At 52.4% G+C, this 23,414-nt stretch overlaps 9 protein-coding genes across 9 annotated transcripts; 2 read left to right on the forward strand and 7 right to left on the reverse strand.

Moving 5' to 3' along the window:
* Nucleotides 1-1,063: 1,063 nt before the first annotated feature.
* Nucleotides 1,064-5,757, reverse strand: RHO25_011721 (uncharacterized protein; the record flags this gene model as incomplete). The annotated part of the gene is made up of 2 exons (XM_023603141.2): nt 1,064-5,570; nt 5,624-5,757. 2 exons carry the CDS (start codon nt 5,755-5,757, stop codon nt 1,064-1,066), a joined length of 4,641 nt encoding a protein of 1,546 aa, XP_023454745.1.
* A 393-nt stretch (nt 5,758-6,150) lies between these two features.
* Nucleotides 6,151-7,181, reverse strand: AGA1 (A-agglutinin attachment subunit precursor; the record flags this gene model as incomplete). Its single annotated transcript, XM_023603142.2, has 2 exons — nt 6,151-7,038; nt 7,098-7,181. The coding sequence occupies 2 exons, from the start codon at nt 7,179-7,181 to the stop codon at nt 6,151-6,153; spliced, it is 972 nt and encodes a 323-aa protein (XP_023454754.1).
* A 930-nt stretch (nt 7,182-8,111) lies between these two features.
* RHO25_011723 (uncharacterized protein) lies at nt 8,112-9,551 on the reverse strand (the record flags this gene model as incomplete). The annotated part of the gene is made up of 2 exons (XM_023603143.2): nt 8,112-8,239; nt 8,306-9,551. 2 exons carry the CDS (start codon nt 9,549-9,551, stop codon nt 8,112-8,114), a joined length of 1,374 nt encoding a protein of 457 aa, XP_023454753.1.
* A 651-nt stretch (nt 9,552-10,202) lies between these two features.
* Nucleotides 10,203-11,128, reverse strand: RHO25_011724 (uncharacterized protein; the record flags this gene model as incomplete). The annotated part of the gene is made up of 2 exons (XM_023603144.1): nt 10,203-10,777; nt 10,828-11,128. The coding sequence occupies 2 exons, from the start codon at nt 11,126-11,128 to the stop codon at nt 10,203-10,205; spliced, it is 876 nt and encodes a 291-aa protein (XP_023454354.1).
* A 428-nt stretch (nt 11,129-11,556) lies between these two features.
* Nucleotides 11,557-12,513, reverse strand: RHO25_011725 (uncharacterized protein; the record flags this gene model as incomplete). Its single annotated transcript, XM_023603145.2, has 1 exon — nt 11,557-12,513. One exon carries the CDS (start codon nt 12,511-12,513, stop codon nt 11,557-11,559), a length of 957 nt encoding a protein of 318 aa, XP_023454355.1.
* Nucleotides 12,514-14,842: 2,329 nt separating this feature from the next.
* RHO25_011726 (uncharacterized protein) lies at nt 14,843-16,659 on the forward strand (the record flags this gene model as incomplete). The annotated part of the gene is made up of 3 exons (XM_023603146.2): nt 14,843-15,076; nt 15,132-15,426; nt 15,479-16,659. 3 exons carry the CDS (start codon nt 14,843-14,845, stop codon nt 16,657-16,659), a joined length of 1,710 nt encoding a protein of 569 aa, XP_023454356.1.
* A 935-nt stretch (nt 16,660-17,594) lies between these two features.
* RHO25_011727 (uncharacterized protein) lies at nt 17,595-18,263 on the reverse strand (the record flags this gene model as incomplete). The annotated part of the gene is made up of 3 exons (XM_023603147.2): nt 17,595-17,714; nt 17,775-17,854; nt 17,924-18,263. The coding sequence occupies 3 exons, from the start codon at nt 18,261-18,263 to the stop codon at nt 17,595-17,597; spliced, it is 540 nt and encodes a 179-aa protein (XP_023454357.1).
* A 2,098-nt stretch (nt 18,264-20,361) lies between these two features.
* Nucleotides 20,362-21,573, reverse strand: RHO25_011728 (uncharacterized protein; the record flags this gene model as incomplete). Its single annotated transcript, XM_023603148.2, has 1 exon — nt 20,362-21,573. The coding sequence occupies one exon, from the start codon at nt 21,571-21,573 to the stop codon at nt 20,362-20,364; it is 1,212 nt and encodes a 403-aa protein (XP_023454350.1).
* Nucleotides 21,574-21,749: 176 nt separating this feature from the next.
* On the forward strand, nt 21,750-23,333 carry RHO25_011729 (uncharacterized protein; the record flags this gene model as incomplete). The annotated part of the gene is made up of 1 exon (XM_023603149.1): nt 21,750-23,333. The coding sequence occupies one exon, from the start codon at nt 21,750-21,752 to the stop codon at nt 23,331-23,333; it is 1,584 nt and encodes a 527-aa protein (XP_023454351.1).
* Nucleotides 23,334-23,414: the final 81 nt, after the last annotated feature.

Consider the following 23,414-nt stretch of genomic DNA (forward strand, 5'->3'; position numbering starts at 1 on the left):
GTGGAAGCTGTGGCGTGGTTGAAGAGAAACTTTGTGCAAAAGGCGGACACATGCTCTGATATTTGTACACTTCACCCTCCGCCCTCTTCCTCATCATCATCACATCCGCATGATCCTCCTACCACAACTCATCACCCTCGACCCAGCACCTTCCCGCGCCTCCACTTCACAATCGTGAAACAACCTCACAAATCCCATCCACAAAGTCCTTCATCGCACTCTCAAACGCCGCCTCCAGGGCACAGCTATACCGGATCAGCAGGCACCACAGCCCAGTCCTCTCACAAAATCACGAGCTGACGTCGTTCCATGAAAGAGCCAGCCAAGGCCTGGTGCCACACAAATTCATAGCGGTGCAACGATGACCCTTGGGACAAACAAGTTTCAGGCGTTCAGCGAGTGACTATGGTGTAGTGTTTCCCAAGTCTGGGCAATGTGATGAACTCCACGTAATTTTGTGTTGCACATCAACAGAGCGGGTGGGAAGAAGACCGCAGAAGAGCCGTGAGATGATCGAATGACTCTTGGAGATGATGAGCGTAGGTGAAACTTTTTGTCCCGCGTGTTGTGTTGCAGGTTGTTTGGGATGTGTGTGGGGAATATTGATGACCTAGACTCTAGTCCATCTCAAGTAACAATCCCAGGCAGACTGCTACTGCCCTCAGGTGCGGGACCAGTGCACTGCTACGCAATGTCTCCTTTGAAGTTGAAGCAAGATTACGGGAGCAGCACATGCGAGCCACGACATCTGTCGTGCCAGCGTACCTGCAGTGGCGCGGGAGTCACCCCAAACATGCATGAACGGTGCGACCAAGCTCGCCCACCAGCTTGGTCGTGTACGAAGTAGGCGTTCGTATAAGCAAATTCTCTTTACGTCGTAGCCGGGCGAGCCGGATTTGTTGTACAGAAAAATTTGCTGCTTGGCAGCTGTAGCAGAAATCTCGAGGCCAGGCTCGAGAGTAGGTTCTCTGCAGAACAAGCTGAGATGAAGTGCAGCTGATCATACATTCCCTTCTATCTCTACCTTCTACAGTAGATGTTGTCAGACATAAGCATCTTCAACTCACAACTCATCCCTCTTCCCCTCAGCCTTCTTCTTCCTCTCCTCCCTCTCCGCATCCTCCCTCTGCAACCTCTCCTGCATACTCTCCTCCTCCAATCCCACAACAGCGTCCACAAACCCCTTCCTCTTCTCCTCCTTCCACCTCTTCGCCAACCCCCCAATCTCCTCATCATAAACATTCCACTCCGGAACCTGCCTCCGCGCCCTCTCCAACTTCGGTTCCTTCGTCTGCGGATTATTACACAAATCAATCGTCTTCGCCTCCTTCAAACTCTCATCCGAACACCACGTTTCACACCACAACCACTCCTGCGGTAAACTATGAATCGGCAACAGGCTCTGCATATGATTCGGCAGATCCTGATCCAAATTACTCAACGAATTCGGATCCGCCGATAATTGATGGTAATTCTGTCGTAGACGATCACCAGCCGCCATTTGTCGGAAACGTTTCAAATCGACGACGTATAAGGCGGAAATATGGTATGGGAGGCCTTTGAGGAAGTTCTTCCAGTAGCCTTGTTTCCAGAAGCGGAACCCTTCCATTTCGGTTCGGCTGTCACACATGGGTGTGAAACCGTACGGCGCGCCTTGCAGGTCGTGTTGTACGAGTTCGTACATGTCGGTGCGAACGATTTGATCGGCGTCGACAAAGATGACTTTGTCCAAGTCGAGTGGGAACAGCACATCGAGGAAGAGGATCTTGTAGCCCCAGATCTCACGTTGCTTCTCCTTCTGCCCTCGGAGCCAGTGTGGCCACTTGTAAGTAACCATTTCGTACTCAAAACCGTATGTCTCCGCCATGACCGGGAGGAAGTCCTTGAATGAAGGGGACAAGAACTGTTCGATGAACCAGAACTTGACGCTGTGCTTGGTGTGTTTCATGACTGAAACCATCATGATGTTCAACATGCGCTCATACAAATGACCCGAGGCAACGGAGAAGATGTTGATATCTGCATGCTTGCGTTCTGGGGTAGCAGTGGCGGATCCAGACTTGGACAATAGGCCGCTACCGAGCTTGGCTGCTTTTCCGAGGAACTTCTGTGCACCATCGCCCAGTCCTACCTGAGCCAGGAGATCACCTGCACCATCTGCGAGCGATTCGAGGGCAGACTTGGAAGGCTCCAGCACATCTTCGTCCTCCATACCCGGGTTGCGAGAGATCCGAGGAAACAGTGTCGCTCCTTTGAAGCTCATCAGCGCGATCTCTGTCGAGTTGTCGGTTCCTTGCTGATCATAACCAGAGGCACCAGCACTGTCAATATGGAAGATCTCCTCACTCCGTCCTTTCTGCATAGCAAGACTGTAAATGCCTGGATTCGCCTTGAACTGGAAGTATCCAAGATTGGCCATGATAATAGTGTCAGCAAAGTGCGGATCGGCATCAGTGCCCAGCACAAGTTGCGCTCCCCGTGGAGGTGGTCCAACCGTAACATCACGAGAGTGACCTTCGATCAGAATATGCTCCAATTGATAAGTAGCATCGATGTCGTTCTTCACAGCACTCAGTTTGATGTTGTCCAGATCGTGCACAGTGACCTCTGGTGCCACAAGCCAAGCTGGGGGCAAATCCATTCCCATGTTCAGTAGAGCATCTGCAGGAAGTCCGCGGAACTGTGCACCAGTCGGAGCAAGAGAGCCATCAGCTTCAAAGTGTGGCTTCGAGCTCAATACATGTCGATAGAAGCGCTTGATCGGGATCTCTTCAAGGCGGTCTCGCGGGTTCAGGAAGAGACGCACATGGACGCCATCGAACTCCGACAAGACCTTGATGATGGGTATCCACTTCTGAGCTGCCTCAGAAGCTGGGTCTACCGCAGCATAGATTTGGATCGTCGCTGTGTCCAGATCTCCGATATTGATCGCTGTGTGGTTGGACTCAAACTTCTTGAACACATCAGTGCGGACCGTCGGCGCTGCTTCGAAGATGCCCTCTGGCACATCCGAAATGAGTGACAGAGCAATCAGATTGGAGATTCGTGCGAATGCCACAGGGGTAGAAGACTTCTGCTGAAGACCAAGAGCCTCGATCGCAAGTGCCGCTGGCAGCAATCGTCTCGTACGCTCATATGTGAGCAGAGTCTCAATATCTGACGACTCGATCGGAACATCATCGGACACTGGGCCTACCACTCTTCCGTTCGCGATCAGTGCCTTCTTGCCAGGTGTAACCCCCACAGCGGTGATGAGATGATTGAACTTAGCCCAGTAGCTGCGAACTTCCTCGTCGATTTCCGGAGTGCTGTCCTGTGCCGCAGCAAGTCTCAGGATCTCATAGATCTTCCGTCTGGATTCCAGATTCATATCAGGAGCATCTCCGCCAGTGCTTGAGGTCCAGAAATTGTCCCACTCAGTAATAAGGCTCTCCAACACAGTAGCCGCGCCGTCTTTCTGCAAGTCCGAAGCGATTCTGGACTTGGAGTCTCCGTCGCGAGGGACGTGTAGTACAGCTACTTCAACGTTGTCATGATCCTTCTTATACAGCAGAGCCTCCATAAGCTGCTCAAATCCTTGTTCGCTGTCCAGATCAGCCACCACAGTCAGATGAACAAGCTCTCGTTCAATAGTCTGCGGATCAGCAGGAATACTAGGCAGATCTTCAAACTCATGATGATCACCAAGGTTGAGAAATCGCAGACTGCTGTCATCTTCCGGCACAACCAGGGGATTGCGCCTGAAGCTCGCTTTACTGAGAAAAAGGGTGGGCAGATAATCCTCGTCGCCAAGCTGACCAGTATAGACAGCCTGCTGCACGGTGCGAAGATCAATGCTGACTTGCTGGCTCATTACCTGCAGCCAATCCTCGGTCCTGGCAATTGGCGCACCATTGATCAGCACAGGAGGTGTAGAATCTGTGCTGCCGATTCTGCTGATATAGTCCTTGCTCCTTGTGATTCTTTCAGACAAGGTCTTGTCCTTCAGCACATCCGATAGAGAAAGGTCCTCCTTGTTGGGACGAAGCTTGCCGGCAGTCTTCACAGCTTGGAACACCTTCTCGTTGGGCTTGCTATACCTGCGACCAGCCGCCTCCAGCGATTGTTCCAGGTACTTAAGTGCAGTACCAAGCCCATAGTTGTGAACGAGGTAGTAGATGATTGTCGCCTGCTCCGTGCTAGTCTCGCTTCGAATCCGTGGTGCCAGACCCATCCGAATAGGAACTTGACGTGTAACAAAACTCCGTAGCTGCTCAGAAACGAGCAAAACATCGTTGAAATCCGCAAAGTCAACCGGCAAGACCAAATTGTGCACCTCTTTGCGGACCGGCGGGAGCTGGCCAGGAAAGGTACGCTGGAGAAGTGCATTCGCAGTGGCTGGCCAATCAGCGTACCGCTTATCCTTCTCAAGATCGTTCAACCAGATGATAATATCGCCTCCCTCAGCGTCATCTCGCCAGTCGTACCGAGGGGCCTCTTGCTCGTCCTGCGCTGCAGTGATAGCCTCGTGAGAGAGCAGCTCGATAGCCTCAGATCCACTCAGCCCAATCTGCTGCACACTCTTGATCATCCTCCGCTCCCGTCTGAGATGCTCCAGAAGCGCATAAGCCTCAACATCTCTCGGCATAATCTGCACGCCATTGATCCACATAACATTATACCCAGGCGGAAGCAGCACTTCTCGATTCTTCGCATGCTCCTCGATAAAGTCCTGAGAAACGTTCGTCGCCGCAATACTCGTCGAATGCTTCGGGAAATCCTGGCTCAACTTCAACAGCGTCGCAAAAGGATCCTCGCTTCCCATGACAAAACTGGCAGCTCTCACTCCCAATCTCCTCAACTCCGATTGTGACAGAGGTCGAAGATCCGAGAGCTCTTCCTCGCTCAGCTTCGTCTCTGCGGCGCTCTTTCCCTCGTCTTTCTCCGCATCTTCGCCGTCTTGTCGATCATCAATGACGATGTAATCCGTCCTCTTCAATGCAAGTTCCACACCATACCCGCTCACAGTCAAGGGCTTACTCTCCACTCCCTCAAAAGCTCTGTAACGCACTCGATAACTCGTCTTGCCGTCCTTCGCCGTCTTACTCAACGTCTTGTGGAATTCCCTGAAACTCTCACTCGACAGATCTGCGTACAGTACGCTCGGCTTCTCGCTATTCGCGTCTCCCAGCACACGATCGAAAGGTAATGACTTCACTGTATCTCCTGGTTGTCCCAAACTCTCCGCGCTTTTCTCGTCCAAGTCTGGAGAGCAGTATTTCTGCCCGCTGAAAGGGACATAAACCCACGTATCGCATCCTGCATAGCCATCTCTCTCTTTCGATATTGTGGGAACAACGGAAGTGTTGTAGTATTGATAGTGGGCTTCGATGCGTGGGGCAGCGGAGTGGATGGCGAGAGCATAGTCGAAGGATGAGAGGTCCTCTCTCCCTAGATGTCCGTCTGATTCGAGGAGTGATCGGAAGGCTTTGTATAGCTGTTCGTCGGTCGTCGAGGAATCGAAGTAGCCGTCTGCGATGCGATCGAGGAGAGGGAAATAGGCTGTGTTGTTCTCTTCGGCTGCTGTCTCGCTAAGGTATTGTTCAGCTACGTGACTTCTGTGGTAGAGTGCGTGAAACCGTACAGCAGTTCTACCAGAAACGGTGGAGCACCAAAGGCTGTCCGTACGGCGACGTTGACGGAGGGAAGGGCATTGGAGCAGGTCAGCAAGCTGGCCAGAGCTGCTGCCTTCCAATTGCCCCACGATCTGTTGGCCATGTTGGCTCTTCGTTTCTGCAATCACTTTGCTAGATCATTGAGGAAAATGTGTCGCGGACGTTGGACGCCAATCGATATGGCGGCGCAGAGGGGTCCCGCTGACAATTATTTGAAGCTACGTGTCGTTCAACACGCGTCTCGCCTCTCCACGACTAAGACGACAGGGCACGCGAGTCTTGTTGAATGTGACCAGAACACATTGGATGACACTGTCCCAGCTGATGCGAAGTGAAGCTCAGCTCATGTGGTGCTATCGCAAGGTTGTCGATGTGTCTCCTCCGTGGCTTCTCCGGGCGTCTAGCGCGCGAGCATGTGAACGGAACACCACAACAGCGCTGCGTGAGCATGCAAATCTTCACTCTACATCTAATTCTATCCCGAACCTCTACCACCCTATAGCAAAGTATCTCCCAGCGCACACCTCACAATACTCACCCCCGCCCTCACCGTCTCACTAACACCATGCGCCTCCAAATTCGGATTGACCTCGACCAAATCCAACGCAACCAAACTCCCCGTCTCATGCACACACTCCGCAATAAAATCTCCCTCTCTCAACGTCAACCCTCCTCTCACCGGCGTCCCCGTGCTAGGCGCCCACATAGGATCCAAAGCATCCACATCAAACGACAAATGAATCGGCGTATCCCGTCCAATCCAACCCAAAGCCATATCCATGACCTTCCCGATCCCATGCCGATCAATATCGTGCATCGAGAAAGCTTTGATGTTGTTATCCTTCAAAATCTTCTTCTCCCCTCGATCTACATCTCGAAGACCAATGTAGACGAGCTTCGCGGGGCTGATGCGTTGGTCTTCTGTGATCCAACCGAAAGGGTTTTCGGCAGTGTCCGTTGCGAGACCTGTGAGAAATGAGACGGGCATGCCGTGGATGTTTCCGCTATCGCTCGTTTCGGGCGTGTTGATGTCTGCGTGTGCGTCGACCCAAATCACTGCCATGTCTCTTCCTAGACGCTCGCGGACGGCTTTGGCGGTGCCGGAGATGGTACCGATGGCGATGCTGTGGTCTCCTCCCAATGTCAGCACGAAGCGGCCTTCGCGTGCGTGCTCGTAGACTTGGGAGCTGAGTTTCTTTGTCACGGCGGACACGGCTCGAGGGTTTTTCATGCGGCGGTGTTCGGGGTCTTCGGAGGGCATGAGATCGCCGTAGGCGTGGACTTTGTTGTCGTATTTCACGTCATATTTGAGTTCGTCGCGCAGGTCGTTGATGAGGCCGGACTCGATGAGGGCCATTGGGGCCGCATCTGTGCCTGGTTTGCACTGGAGAGTGGCATGTTTAGTCTGTGTTCCTTGCATAGAGGATGAGGGAAGAGACGAACTTGTCCACCACTAAAACCGACAGCCACCAGACCCAGCTCGTCGGCCTTGGATAGGAACTTTGGTGTAATTGTAGGAGCGTCCATTGTGCTACTTTCTGATTGTATCAGCCTTCATGTCAATCGAGTCACTCGATGAGCGGTGCCTTACATCGTGGATGCCGATGACCTCAGGATGTCTCAGGTGTACAATCTGTAAACGATGATGAGAAAGCTAAGAAGAGTTTCTCTTTGTCCCTGTCCCCGTCCCGTAGAAAAAGCGGAAAGTTCACGATAGAGTTGCAAACGCAGAATGCAAGAAAGAACAAGGAAAACAGAAACGGGCAGCGAGGATACTTCCTTTTTGAAATCGCAGGGCGCAAGAGTCTTCCGGCTCACTATCGCTCCCTAGGCTCGCCGTTTACGAGACGCAAATGCTGTCGAGTGGGCTGTCGACTCATCGTGTCGCCTTTTCCTGTACTTAGGGGAAGTCGAAGACCTTAAGTACAGGTGTAAGCGGTAGCGTGGTGGCTCGCGGATTTCTCTTATCAAATGGTTAGCCGCGGATCGGCCGTTGATAGCCGGCATTGGAAGACGCGACTGTGGCATGTGATTGCGCCGCAGCGTGGAGAACATGTCATAGCGCGAGGAAGTCGAAGAAGACTGGAGATGAGGTTGTACGCGGTGCGCGTGTGATGCCGTTCATGTGAGCTGTTCCTGTGCGACGTGTGTTGACATCGTCTTGCAGTGCCGAGACCAGGCACATCTTCACAAAAGCCATGCTTACATTAAGCAGCTTGCATACTAATAACAAACATACAATGTCCCACGCGCATTCGCATTCGCACAATTACATTTACCCCCATGTCCTTGCCATCGCCTCATGCCACGTAACCAAACAACCACGTCTATCAAAGGTGTCCATTCATACAATTGTCCCCATCGAAGCTGTTCAGTATGCGACGGTTTTTCTCACCCCATCTGTAGTGTGGCATGCACGCTAACTAAACGCTGTCCATGATCAGCCAGAGGCTCCATCTACAAGTACTTCTTTGGCTGACTGTGTCTCTGCCTCTTGTACAATGCGTAGAACAGCACCATCAGGCACTGGAAGCCGATGATGGTAAGAACCATTTGTGAGGTGCTCGGACCATGGGTTTTGATAACTGCGAACCCGAATTAGCTTGTGTCTCAGCTGTTTCATCGCACGTCACAGCAATGTGCGGACTTACCTTTTTCCATTTTTGGCTCCAAATGGTCGTGGAAGTTGTAGTGCAGGAACGACATAGCGTTGTGCAGCTCGTCAAGAGACTGCTTGTAGTCTCTGCCCTCGATATCGTCGCGAATGATGTTGACGATCGACTCAATGCTCGACACGCGGTCGTGCAAAGCATTGATCTTGCCAACCGTCTCCGGTGGCAGCCCAGTATCTCTGCTAGCACCAACATTGTTGATCTTGCTCACGGTGTCCAAGTGTTTTGAATCAATCTTGTCCGCCAAGTTCTTGATCTCCCAATAGACAGTGCCCATCTGGTGAGTGAGGCCTTGCACGCGATTGTGCAAGTCGGCGAACTGCTCGGTTTGCGACTTGATTTGGTCTGCATCCCGATCAGGGAGCATCTCTGGTGCGCCTGGCATGCTGTCCATCTTTTTGATCTGAGGCGGGTTCTGCTGCTGTTGCTGCTGCTGCCCCTGAATGGGTTGTTGAGCTGTGTTGCCTGGGTAGCCTTGCTGTCCGCCTGTTACTGGATCTCCTCCACTGCTCACAACGAACTTGGTGACCTCGAAGGAATCTGGATTCTCTCCAGTAGTAGCAGTGATACCAAAGAAGTAGTCGCCAGTTGGCAAAGAGATCTTGTCGGAAGAGAAGCATGTTTTATCGTCAATGGACACTGTAAGGCCTCCCCTGCTCGTAATCTTGAGTTTACTGGGTCTTCCCAAATTGCGATAACTATAATCGCAGTGCCCGAATGCCAGTGACTCGAGCGATGTAGATGAGCGGTAATCTACAGAACCGTCGTTCAGGAAACCTCGAATCTTGCCGCCAGAGCCTCCATATTGATCGACCACAATGACGAGGCCGTCGAACTTCCCCGCGTTGTAGACACTGTCTGCATGCAGGGTGTCGTATCCGTGGGTGTACCACAGCTGCAGATTTCCGGAGCCAACCTCTTGACCTGATGCTCGGAATTCGAGCTGTGCTGTCCAGTCGTTGACCTGCCCGATGCTCTGGTCTGACCAGATCGCACCCTTCGTCTGGCCGGGCCACGGCGGTGTGAGGATGACACGATCTCGAGTGACGTGCAAATCGTGGTTTACGCTGGCTGCGTGCCAGCCAGAGATTGTGGCTCCTGGTGTGAAGTCGCCTTTATGGCCGAACGAAAGGCTATCGATTGGCGCAGCGAAGCGGTCAACGGCGGAGACGAGGGTAGCGAACACCAGCCATGCGAGTGACTGAGGTAATCGTGGGAGTGTCATCTTTCTCAATGTCGCGTGCACACGATTCGATGTGGTGTGAGATGTGCTCGGGCACAGAATCGATGGAAGGTGGTGGAGGGTAGCGATGGGTTTGTTCAATAGCGATTGCGACTATCCAACACTCGGTATCAATGCTCTGCAATGATTGCTCGTGATCAATGTCTCGTCTTTCGTTGGTTGTATGTATACACAGAGTCCCGCTATGCCTTATCGTTGCTCTTGAACAGAAATCCTCTCAAAGCGGTAGTCGCGATCCAGCCTACGACCACGACAGAAACGATCAATTTGACCTCTTTCAGCGCATCGACCGCGGAGGAGTTGAAGGAAACGGTGTGGTGGTGATTGATGGCACCCGAATGCTGTGCGGCCAAAGCAAAAGATTCCATCGTGTCTCCGCCGTATCGTGGGTTTGGTCTATGTGGCATCAAAGCTGGCCCCTGCAGCTGTCCGGCCCCGGAGCTTTGAAGCTTGGGCGCGGGAGATTCACATGCAGCTTGTCGAGATCACTTCTACTTCTCTTCTCTCACACGACACAAACAAAGTTCACTCAGAAATGCCGGTATCGCGTGCATCTAGACCACATGCAGCTCCGCTGTGCGATGTCACCCCTTGCTTCGGCTAGAATACAGACGTCCAAGCAGCTGAGTTGTACTACAATATGCAGAAAAACACATGCCATCCTTCCGGAGTCCCTTCAACAGAGGACATCTCCCTCGGCGGCGTAATAAGCCCTGCCTGGGTCACATTCTGAAGCGCACCGAACCACTTCACAGCCATCTTGCGATAGCCCGCATCACTCGGATGCAGTCCATCTCGCAAATCCGCAGTGTCCACACCAATCGAGCTCAAATCCGCCACTTGCACCTTATACCCTTTGGCCACGCGCTCTACAGCAATTCTTGGAATCTGCGTATTCAATTGCGGGATCAAATTTCTGCGCGCAGAGTCCTCCGTCACCTGGATTACTTGCGCCACGATGAGCGTGACATTAGGCACCGTTTCAAGAACCATATCCATAAGCTTCCCAAGTCGCTCCGGCGCTTCTTGAGGTGCTGACCCAGGTCGGTCTACCATATCATTCGTTCCTGCGTGCAGCAGAACCACATTCGGCATCTCCAGAATCGAGTTCATGAGTCTTGGCTGAGTATCATTTGCGATCTGGTTGATATTGTATCCTGGATATCCTTCGTGTCGGTTTTCGACGAAATTTCCAGTTCGCTGAGTGCCTGTCTCATGGTCAGGAACGACTAACGAAACATCACCGGAGTCCACTTACCAATATAGGTTCGATTCTTCATAGGACAATCACTTTCCAAAAAGTTGAGCAAGTCCTTTCGATAACTATTCCAATATTCGCTGCCTCCCCAGCCTACAGTGATCGAGTCGCCAATTGCCAGCATCCGCAAATGCGTCTCTGGGGCGACTGAACATCTGATCTCATCGCTAAGGATAGGGATTTCTGCATTCGCGTAGAGTGCTGGTGCTGCCGCTGTTTCTGATGTCTGACAGATATCGCCGCTACCGAACCAGAGGTAACCTGCTCCTAGACCACAAAGCAGAGAACGAAAGGATGACATGGCTGTGACTGTCGTGAATATCCATGATCACAACTGATTTGGAAATTGTTTACAACGAGGGTTCCAAAGATTGTCCATACCAATCTTGGTAAGCCTCGGCGCTGGTTTGAGTTCGAGCCATGCGGAAACATCCAGAGCGTGGAAACGTACCACGCGATCGGGGCACGCATTTGCGTCGGCGTCTGTGTGTTGAAGTGCTTCGTGGTTACCAAACACAATTGCAAAGTGGTGAGAGAAGCTTGCAATATGGATCGCGGAACGCCACCTTGCAAGCTACACCGGCGTTGATAATCTGCTTAGGTATACACATCTCTGGCGACCTTTAACTCCTCTTCCACAATCCTCAATATTACACTCAATATTCAATCTTGTCACCACAGTCTTTCACAGATTTAACCCAGGAGAAATCTTCAGAACAATCGGCGACCTTACACCACCCTATTCTCCACCTCCCTCCCCTCCAGCACAGCAACCACAGTCTCAACAGCAAACCTCCCACTAGCACTCTGATTCTCCTCCGTCGTCCCACCCACATGCGGCGTCAGAACCAAATTATCAAACCCCAAATGCAACCCATGCTTCTCCAAACTCGGCGGCTCAAAATCCAACGCATCCAGCGCCGCTCCAAAAATCCTCTTCTCATCCAGCGCATCCAACAAAGCATCCTCATTAACAATCCCACCTCTCGCACAATTCAATAAGATAGCATTCTTCTTCATCAAACCGAATTCTCGTTTGTCAATCATATCTGTTGTATCATCTGTTCGTGGGACGTGTAAACTTATGACATCGGAGGATTTGAGTAGGATGTCGAGGTCTAGGACACGATGATGTTCGATGTCGTCCCAGGCTCCATTGGGAGCAAAAGGATCGTAGGCGATGATTTTGCCCTCCATGGCTCCGATCCATTTTTTCGCTACGGCTTTTCCGACGTTTCCCATTCCGACAATGCCAAGGGATTTCTGGTAGAGAGATTGGCCGAGGAGTTGGGAGCGGATTAAATCTTCGCCGCGGTTGAGTTTCCTGTCGATCTCGACGACGCGGCGGGCGACGGTGAGGGCGAGGGTGAGGGTTAGTTCTGCTACGGCTTCGGCGTTCATGGCTGGGGTGTTGCAGACTGCAATATTGTGCTTTTTGGCTGCTTCAAGGTCAATGTTGTCGACACCAGTCCCAAGCTTCACAACGACTTTGAGCTTTTTGGCCATGGCGAAGTCTTGTCCTGTTAGGCGGGTGTCAGAGCGAATTAGAATTCCATCGGCTTCGTTGTGCCATTGGTCTGAGCCAGCTTGGCCAGGGAGGATTGCTTGAACAGAGCTGGATTGCTGGAGGAGGGCAATAGCATCTTGATGGTAGGGATTGAGGACGAAGACCTTGGGCTTGGACATTTTGGTCTGGCTTCTTGTAGTGTGTGGTACCTGTGTGTTGCGGTGGTCTGAGTATGGCGGGGTTGAACTGTTGTCAGAGTTGGCAAGCGGGGCAGAGTGAGGCTGAAGTTGTGAAGCTGCTGCTGCAAGGTTCAAGGGTGAGATGTGGGCTGATTCCTGGCTTGCATGCTCTGTTTTGTGTTGCATATGATGTCTGAAGTCATTGCGATATCGGCTACATACCACCTTTACGCGGCACAAATATCCGTACTATCGCTGTGGACATCTGTGTCGCTTCGGACGCTGCATACCACAGATGACCGGAGACTTTGATCCATATGCCATGTTGGACAGGTGGATGGCGGGAGTGACGAGCTGCGACCGGGGTGATTGCTATTCACATTGTTACGCGTAGAGAGCCAATAACTCATGATCAGGAATGGGCTCGCCGCGGTATCCATGGGAGAGGGCATATGCGGTCCTTTTGATGTGCTGTCACTGCTTCCTGTCCAGCGCCGAGCACATGTCCGGCGCAACAGTCTTCTGAATCTGCCCATGGAGCCTCAAAGCCAGGTTGCTAGACAACTTACCTGCTGGGCCCGAAACTAAGGTCACGTCACCCGCTTCAATGGCCGCTCTTCATGCGCCCTTATCCTCCCCAATGCCGGTTTCGCGGCCGCGAGTGCGTACGACGTGCAGTGCGCAACGTATCATCCATGCATGTAGGCATACCGCTGCTCTTGGGGTCCGGATGAGCGCAGATATGGGCCTGACTCGACCACCGCAACTCAGCAGAACGCGGGCGAAAGAGCCTTTTGGGATCGTTTTCAGTGGCAGGCTAGTTGTTCGTCCCGTTGGGCTATGCGGTTCTTTGTTGTGCCGTGCGGTTGCAAAAATCCCGTTCATCACTCGTGTAGCAGTTGGTCAGCAGAGAGAAGTGAGAAGGAAGAGTGGAGGCACAGTGGAGGGTTGGAAGAGATGGCAGCTCCCGATGGATGATGTCCGTGCACTTTCGAGCCTCATTCCAATTTTTACAACCAAACTGTGAAACTTGACACAACGACAAGCAACAACATCGCATCCGCAATCCATCCGCCTGTAATGTCACTACCGAGTCCTCACTGGCACCACTTGACTCATTGAAGGGTGGAACAGCGAGATGCAGCCAGAGGCTTGAATCGCAGACCGGAAAAGTTGTTCCAGAACAGTGCGCCACAGCTCACGAGTGGCTAGAATTCCTCCCCTCTGGCCGAAGCAGCAATTCCAAGCAGAACGTAGGAGGTAGACGGCAGCGGTACCTGTCCGAAAGAAGCCCCGTGTGGTGCGAAATGGCACCCACGTGGACAGTGCAATAGCGGAACCTGGGGCTTGCCAGAACAGAGCCGCATCGTGTGCCTCTTTTCACCACTGAGCGCCCCAGTCTCCCGGGACGACACGACCTCTAGCTCTATTTGTTCCTGCATGATGGCAATGTCTCGCTAGACCATCAATATTGCACGCAATACTTCCGCCCTCGCTATTCATTCTCCGTTGCGGTTGTCCGATCTCGCATTCGCAGCCAATGAAGCCAACTTTTGCCTTTCAGCTACCTGGCGAATGAGATCGGGCGAGTGGATGTCGACCTTCATCACAATCTGTGCTACCCCAGCATTGCGATCGAGAGGTACCACATATGCAATATACTCCACCCCAGATCATAGTCCGGAGCTACTGGCTAGTCACAATACCAGTCGTAGCCCTAGGGACTTCTTTGGAGTGCGCCTTGCTATACCATTCGTGCTCAACAGCGGCCCAGCAGGGTGTATGATCACCCGAAGAGATCATTAGACGAGGCGCACCAATCGATCATAGCTCGCAGACTGTCTGACAGCTGTGTGAGAACTAACCTCCGGAATGGTAGCGTAGACTTGCCCCTCTGCGTCGGATGAGGTACATGGCGGGGTCAGCGAGCCCGCCTCGAGCCCGCGTCTGGATCACTCATGCACACCAACGCTCCAAACACAGCCACCGGGTTGCCACTTCCACTCTTCCAGACCGTACTACTGCCCCACAAGTCCCCAGGTAACCCCAGACTATGGTCTTAGCCCCGCATCGATGTCCAATCTCCTGCAGGGTTAGATCGACCTCAGCTGCTGAAGCTCCACGCGCCTAGGCAGGTTTGCCGCCGTACAATCTCGAATGCCCTCAGAAAAGGCGGATGAAGGGAAAGTAACTCGTTAGTATCGGCCTAGTTAGGGAAGTATCCTGCACTCATAAAGACTTGTCAACCCCTCCACCTCATCTCTTGCCACCCATTCGTATCAGCACACGCTTCCAAACTACTTATCATTTTCTACGAGAATTTGCCACCATGGGCAGCGTCGGAGTTGACACGCAGAACCCAGAGCGCATCATCAAGACAGACCTTTGGCAGTATGGTCGCCGACGACGCGAGGACGGCCCTTATGCCGACAATCTTGACATCGATGTTCTCATTGTTGGCGCTGGATTCGGTGGAGCAATGAGTTTGTACGAGTCTAGGAAGAATGGATTCAACACAGTCTTGTACGATGCAGGACAAGGCTTTGGTGGCACATGGCGATGGGTTAGTACCTCACCATGCCGACGATCTTCTGATCTTCAGGCTGACTCCACGTCAGAATGTCTATCCCGGTGCACGAGTGGACAGCCCTGTCCCAATCTACGAACTGGCCATTCCTGAGGTCTACAAAGATTGGCACTGGACGACAAACTACCCCAACTGGGAAGAGCTGCAGGCATACTTTGACCACATGGACAAGGTGCTTGAGCTCAGCAAGGACTGTGCATTCGAAACCGTGGTCGTCAGTGCCGAGTTCGACACAAATGAGGGGAAGTGGACTGTCAAGACTCAAGACGGCCGTACCACCAAGGCCCGTTTCTTGATCGTCGCCGCCGGATTTGCTGCCAAGAGATGTGAGTACATCCAGTCGTCATGTCGATTTGTGTAAGCTGACAAAGAATCTAGATATTCCCGATGTGCCAGGCCTCGATTCGTTCAAGGGCGAGATCCACCACTCCAGCTTCTGGCCAGCCGAGGGAGTCGACTACAAGGGCAAGAAGGTCGCCGTCATCGGCACTGGTGCATCAGGAGTGCAGATGATTCAAGAGATGGGACCAGTGGCCGAGCAGCTTACCGTATACCAGCGGACACCAAACCTCGCACTGCCAATGGGCAAGCGAGACCTGTCAAAGGAAGAGCAGGACTCGCTTAAACCCGACTATCCTTACATACACGCGATGCGCGAGAAGTGTTTTGCTGGGTTCCACTACGATTTGTGTGAGCGGGACACATTTGAGGATGATGAGCAGGAGCGTGAGGAGTTCCTGACTAATCTGTGGGCGCAGCAAGGATTTGCTCTGTGGCTCGGAGGATACAAAGACTACCTTGCCAACGACAAGGCAAATGATGTTGCGTACGAATTCTGGAGAAAGACGCAGAGCAAACGTGTGCAGAACGAGGAGAAGAAGAAGCTCCTATTCCCAGAGAAGAAGCCTCACCCGTTCGGAGTCAAACGCCCCTGCTTGGAGCAAACCTATTATGAGGTGCTCGATAGGCCCAATGTCAACATCATATCGATTAATGAAGACGCTGGAACCCCTATTGAACGATTTACCGAAAAAGGTATTGTTACGGCAGGTACGGAAACCGAGTTCGACATCATCGCTCTTGCCACCGGCTTCGATGTCGTCACAGGCGGCATGACTTCCATGGGCCTCAAATCCATCAACGGCACCTACCTCAAAGACGAATGGAAAGAAGGCGCCAACACTTTCCTCGGAACCACCATCTCCGGCTACCCCAATCTCTTCCACTTATACGGCCCTCACGGCCCAACCCTCCTCTCCAACGGTCCATCATCCGTCGAAATCCAAGCCCGATGGATCCGTGACGCCATCAAGAAGATCAACAAGCAAGGTCTCAAGTACGTGAACCCTACCAAGGAGGCTAGTGATGAGTGGAAGCAGCGTATTCAGGATTTGGCTGCGGGGACTCTTTTCCCTACTACCCGATCGACGTATATGGGTGGTACTGTGCCAGGCAAGAAGTTTGAGATGACTTGTTATGCGGGTGGTGTTGATAAGTATGGACCTGAGATTAGAGGGTATTTGGCTGAGTGGAAGGGTTTTGAGACTGTTAAGGCTTAGATGAAAAGAAGAATGGAAAGGATTTATTGTGATTTGCTTGAGTTAGCCGGCTTGTAAATAGTGCATGAAATTATGATCAACTATTCAAAGCAGACTGTCACTTTCTGTTGTGTCGTTGTCGTAGAAAGCGGTCGGCGACATTGGAATTGTTCGCTGACACGCAGTGATTGACTTATCTCTGCCGCTTTGGAGCAAGAGGTGTCGACTGGTGTCGCTCCGCTGCCCGCCGCCTCTGAGGCATGGGGACAGAGTCGGGAGGCGGTCTCTGGAAAAGGTGCGCATACTGTGCCAACTGGTGTCGTGCCGCCATTCCGTAGTTCGTCCCATGGAATCAGAGAGGAGGAATTTCTGGTGCGAATTCGTATGCAACATGCAGGCATGATTCTTGCCATCATACACTTGATGCTTCATGTATCTGTCTCTCAAGGCGTCTAGGGTGGTTGACATTTCACCTCTTATCGCCGGCGAACTAAATAATTTTTCAACTATAAAGCGAAAGAAAGCAACAACGGTAGGAGGTCGCGCAAGAATGAGAAAGTGTGAAGACTGTGAGCAGCAGATCAGGGATTTGGAACATAAGTATCGGCCAGCTCTCCTGGTGTCTACGGATGTTGATGCAGAGGTTGGTCACCCAAGGAACAAGTTTTCTAGACCGGCATCTTCTCTGCTTTTATAATCTCGCACAAGGCTGTTAGTCCCTAACACATCACGAGTGGAAAGTCGAATCATGGCTGTGTTTGTTGATGTGTGCTTTAAGGTTACTATAGTGTAATACACCGACTGGTACGAACGAATGTTTTACCCTCCTCTGCCTCTATCACATCCTCATTCCCGACAAACGAAAGATTCTTCGACTGTGGCCCATTATAACATCCGCTCGTTCGCTGCTGTCAGTTCCTTGTGGGTGGTTGGCATGTATATGCGGAAGGAAACATTTAGTTGTCGTTTCCGCCGTTGAAGTTGCCGCCGGTGGTCTCGCCGAAGTTGAGGAGCTGGAGGTTGATTGGTGCAATCTGGTTGCCGTTCAAGACGTCGCAAGACAACAAGTTGCCAGCCTGGTGTCATGTACTGTCAGATATTTCGTGGAGAAGGTAATTGATATCTCTGGGACTTACTGCGAGCAGACCGCCCTGCTTGTTGTTGCCGCAGTTATCGTAAACATCGACGTCAGGGTGACCGATGCTTGGGTAACCAGCTGGTGGGAAAAAAAGCGTCAGTTTTGTTGTTCTGCGATATGTGTGATGTGGATGCATTGATGACTTACGAGTACCAGGAGCCCAGCAAGCGCCAGGCTGGCTCTTGTAGCAGCAGAGCTGGCCGCTGTAGCCGCCTTGGTAGCCTCCGTAGCCTCCACCGCAGTTGCCAGTCTGGCAACCACCTGGGTAGCCACCCGGGTAGCCACCGCCTGGAGCAGCAGCGGCGATGGCAGCGAAGGCAGCAATGATAGCGGTAGTAGTGAACTGCATTTTGGCGGTGTTGTTGTTGGGTGACGTTTGTCGGATTGTGGATGTGATTAGAGTGAGTGGTGAAGTTGGTTGTGGTGTGTAGCTGGCAGTGAGAGGCTGTTGTTGATGAGAATTGATCTGAGGTGGACTTGGAGCCATCTTTTATACATGCTGCAGGCTCCTTTCTCTCTCTCCCATCTTGCTTTCCTCGCCCAGACGGCAATGTTACCCTCAAACAAGACTCATCAGCTGTATGCCCGCAAGCTTCATGCTGTCAACATGTCGATCATTGGAAAATTTCCCAATCGGTCGGTCTTCACACTGCGGCATGCAATACTGAGGTCAGAGTTTGCAGGCTTGATCCTCGATTGCCCTATTAGATCGTCAGCAGGTATTTCGAAGATCATCGGCATTGGTCCTGGCGGCTGATTACAGCGTGGCGATTCAGCAATGTTCCTATTTTGAGGATACTGGTCCCCGTCATCTGGAGCTTGACGGGACTGTCGATAAGCTATTGTCCTAGTAGCAAGAACAAGCTTATCCTGATCAATTCGTGTAAGAAGTTACTCAACATGGCAACTTCAAACGCTCTCCACTGGCGGGTTAGTCGGTTTTGTTTTGACACACAACGTTTGCCCCAGCGTAGCGGAGCCAAAGCGTTCGGCGAATCTGCCCCAGCTGTTCTAATCGCTCCTGTCTTGGATCGCCATTGATAGAGATTCACATCATTAGGCAGTGATGTGAGTGTAGGAGAGCTCGGCGGTCCTGTGCAATGTCCCTGGACATTAACCAGCATCCTTCATCTGCTGCCCTATCGTCACGCGTAAGTCACATCGTCATCTTCCACGTCGGTCGTTCAGCACAGACATGGTGCATACCTTGCTCTGTACGCCGTTGAGAATCCACTCCTGCCGTCTGAATATGCAGTGCCTTGAATGCCACAGGGCTGACCGAGCCGCTGTCCCGCGCAAAGCCAGCGGAACCCCGGACTGCGCGCCACTGACGAAGCACGCTTCATATTCCACCAGCTCACTGCAACGATTCTGTGACTGCCAGCAATCAATGTTCGCTCTTAGGTAACATTTGGAGGCGCTGTCACATCCCGGATGGTCCGTTCGGCAAACAAGCTCAGACTGACATCGAAAGTGTAAATGACAACGTGACGTCCGAATGCCGAGCGTTGCTTCATAGCAGCCATACCTACGTACTCTGATGATCACAATAGGGGCAGTCTAGACCGTGATGCCTATCCATCTTGTGCTGATGTGCTGCCTTGTCGAAGGGGATGCGAACGAGGCGGAGTCCTCGACACGGGCTCGTATCCGGGAGTGATGAGTACATGGACCCAATCTTGGCAGCTATGCTTTGCAGTACGTGTAGCAGCTGTGGAGTGACTGGGTCCAAGGTGGTAGCCAGTTGTGCAGGCTCTGCTACAGCAGAGTCCAGGTTCGGATTGTTGCGGCACTGTGAACGAGTCAGCGTGGCTTGCGGACCTGTTTCAAGTAGTGAGTCTATTTGAGCATCGTCAGTACTGCACTTGATCGTCAAAAGCCGTTGGAGATGGACAATCGGCATTCTGTTACATTGCGCTGCCTCTAATCAGAAGGTGCGTGCTCATCTCCGTCGCACATTGTGTTACAATGCCACCAAATATCGCCAAGGGCCTTCAGTGCAATAACGCAGCAAGCGATACTGGCAGCGCTACCAGGCGTAGAACAACCTGAGCACTCGCATGGTCTTCGCGATGCTGGTCCATCGCATAAGCACAGGTACGGAGGCCTGGATCGTCGAGGCTTCCGGGCGTGGTTGTATAACGTGGCAGCCGGACCACGGGACTACCTAAATTGTTGTACGATATGGATTCACCTCATTCGGCCATGCTCTGAACATCAGCTGTATACTGGCACAAAGAAGTTGCCGCCATTCCGCCTGGGCTCGAGTCCGGCAAGCTTTGCGCAGTGATCAAAGCAAGAAATTGGCGATATCGGTCTCAGACAGTTGAGAGATTCGGATCGCGGTACTGAAACCAGATGTAGGGTCTTCCCTTCAGCTGGTCGGCATTGGAATGCCGATCGCCTCTACTATACGGGAACGGAGAGTAAAGTTCACGGAGCAGTCTTGGCGACAGGTGGCGCATATGTTCCTGACGGGGGTCCCAAGGCGGGTTGGCTGAGGATTCGTCACCTGGCAGGCCCTTTGACTTTATGCGCCGCTCTATGCAGCTGCGCACTTCGCAGCGTGCTTCCCACCGCTCTCTTCAAGCGTCATCATCCAGATCTGCCTGCAGTGCCTGTACATCGCTCAGTGCTTGCTCTCGCAGTCTCTGGTCCACTGCCTTCTTCCACTCTTTCATTTTTGCAAGCCCCCTCGACTTCCGGTCCATCGTCCACAGAGCTCTGGCAGTGGGGCCGAGTCTTCCAGTCAGAGCGTCATCGGCGTGATCCAAAATCGCGGCGAGGAGATCTTGCGTGCCTTCGTTAAAAGAGTAGACCTCCCTGTCCATTTCTGCCAAAACATTATCTATCTCATCGAGATCGCGATACTGTCGCCAGAGGAGCTGCATGTGCTGATTGTACAGCTCCGTGGTGGCACCGAGCGCAAAAGCGAGCGGGCCGATTTTCTTGAGCTCAGGAAGAACAACAAGGCCAAGGGAGTGCGTAGCAGGCAACTTGTCTGCCTGTAGCCTCATGTAATGCAGAAGCAGACCAGGCAGTGCAGGAAAGCTAGTTTGCACGGCATTGTGGTCCGACTCGTCTGCTAAACGATCGAGCACATGCTCACGCAGGACTTTCCAGCATTCAACATCTGAGGCAGCTTTGTCCATGCGGTCCTTGATCGCAAGTCCCTGTGCATCCTTGATCTCCAGCTCTTCCAGAGGTTTCGCCAGCTCCCCCATCGTCTCCATGCCATTTTTCTCCAAAGTTGACTGCCGTCGTAGCTGCTCCGCTTCTTCGACCAATGGCTTGAGCAGGTCTGGGAATTCCACGCCGGCATTTGTCTTCGAGGCTTTTTTCGCCTTGTCCTGTGCTTGCTCTTCGACTGTCTCTTTCCCAATTCCCTTGCGAAACAATTCCTCGAAGACCTGCATCTCTCGCGGCGTCATCGTCGTGTTCTGTAGTCTCTCTGATGGCGTCGCTGACCCAGTATCGCCCTCGAAAGGAATACTCTGTGACTTTTTTGGCCTGCGCGCGGCGTTCTGCATACGCTGCGAGATGGGTTCCCACCGTTCGTGAACTCTAGCGGCAGACTGTCCATCGTCGCGAGTGGTCACAGATCGTCTCCTAGACCAACGTTCCTTGATCTCTCGCAGCTTGCGTTCCTCCTCCGCGCCCTGGCCAGCTTTTTGATCGAGATGCAGCTCCTCTGAATATGCTCGAGCAATGGTCTTGGTCTGGTACAGAAAAGGTAGGAGAGTGCCGTGCGCACATTCTGCTATACTTAGCCTGTGAGATGCTCTTGCAGCCAGCATGATGTGTCGTTGCTGGTATCAATAGAAGCAATGCCAGCAGCTCGCGTTGAAGGAACGGCAATATCTCGCGACAATCTCGGAAGTGAATCGCGACGCGTCCTCGTCGCGTGTCCGTCATCGACTTTTCGACATCAAGACCATCGACATTGGGATTCACAGGACACTTCTTGAGTATCATGGCTAGAACAAGCGCTCAAGTGAGCGAGTACGAGCGTGCGAGACAAGAGAAAATCGCCAAAAATCAGGCATTGCTGCAGCAATTACAGCTCGATGCTCAGCAGGCTGGTCTGGGACCAAAGAAGGCCAAAGCAAAGCCTGCTGCCAGCGCAGGAACAAAGAGAAAGCGTGAAGTGAAGAAGGAGATCAAGGAAGAAGGTCCACGTAGGACTTCGTCTCGTCTGAAGGGCATAGTCGCGGATTCCGAGGTCGCCAGGCAGAAGGAGGAAGAAGAGGCGCAAGCATTCCAGCAACAACAGATCGCGAAGAGGCAGCGTGTGAGCGATGATATCGATCTCAAGGAGGCGATAGTCAACGGCGCAAATTGGAACAGGTCCGGCAATTGGCTATCTTTGGTTGGACCAGCCAATCCCGGAGAGAGGACATTCGATGCTCAAGATGTGAAGAACACTTCAGACAAGGAGCTGAAAGCATTACGCGAGCGCATGAGCAGCCTACAGTTGTGGGAAGGCGCAGAACCGAACAGAATCAAGATCACGCCAGAACGAATATATGCTCTTGGATTTCACCCAACGCCTGACAAGGCACTCGTGTTTGCAGGAGATAAAACAGGTAGTCTGGGACTTTTCGACGCTTCACAAACCTCCCCTGAGAAGATCAAACAAGAAGCAGATGATGCAGACGAAGATGGAGATGAGGTCGACGATGAGGTGGAACCGGCCATCACCACATTCAAGATTCACACGCGAACGATCAGCGCATTCCAATGCTCCCCACACGATCAAAATGCTCTATATTCAGCTTCCTACGACTCTTCAATACGAAAATTGGACCTCGGAAAAGCATCAGCAGTAGAGGTCTACGCGCCTGAAGACCGCAGCGAGGACCTTCCAGTATCCGGCGTCCAAATTGCTCACGCAGACCCCAACGTGCTACACTTCACGACCCTAAACGGCCAGTACGGTATGAAAGACCTCCGAACCCCGGCCCATCAAACGATCGAACTCCTGCAACTCTCTGAAAAGAAGATCGGAGGCTTCTCCCTACATCCTGCCCACCCACACCTCCTCGCCACTGCCTCCCTCGACCGCACACTCAAGCTCTGGGACCTGCGCAAGATCTCCGGCAAAGGCGGAAATCGTCTTCCTCATCTCATTGGCGAACACCTCTCTAAACTCTCTGTATCTCACGCAGCATTCAATTCTGCCGGACAAGTCGCCACCGCATCCTACGACGACACAGTCAAAATCTACGATTTCTCCTCTTCGGGAGATTGGAAATCTGGTCATGAACTCGATGGGACAGAGATGAATCCCGCAACAATTGTACCGCATAATAACCAGACGGGTCGTTGGGTGACGATTCTGCGAGCGCAATGGCAATTGCAACCGCAGGATGGGATTCAGAGGTTCGTGATTGGAAACATGAATCGCTTTGTAGACATTTATACTGGCGACGGGAAACAGCTGGCCCAGTTGGGAGGCGAGAATATTACGGCTGTGCCTGCTGTAGCGCAGTTCCACCCGAGTATGGATTGGGTTGCGGCTGGGACAGCGAGCGGGAAGTTGTGCTTGTGGCAGTAGGAGGAAGGTTCTCTGCTGGTTGGAATGAAACGAAGCAATGTCTGTAACGCGTTGAACTCAGTGCTCGGTATCGGAAAGCGG

Source organism: Cercospora beticola, chromosome 8 (genome assembly GCF_033473495.1).
Source record: "Cercospora beticola chromosome 8, complete sequence".
Taxonomy (NCBI): Eukaryota; Fungi; Ascomycota; class Dothideomycetes; order Mycosphaerellales; family Mycosphaerellaceae; genus Cercospora; species Cercospora beticola.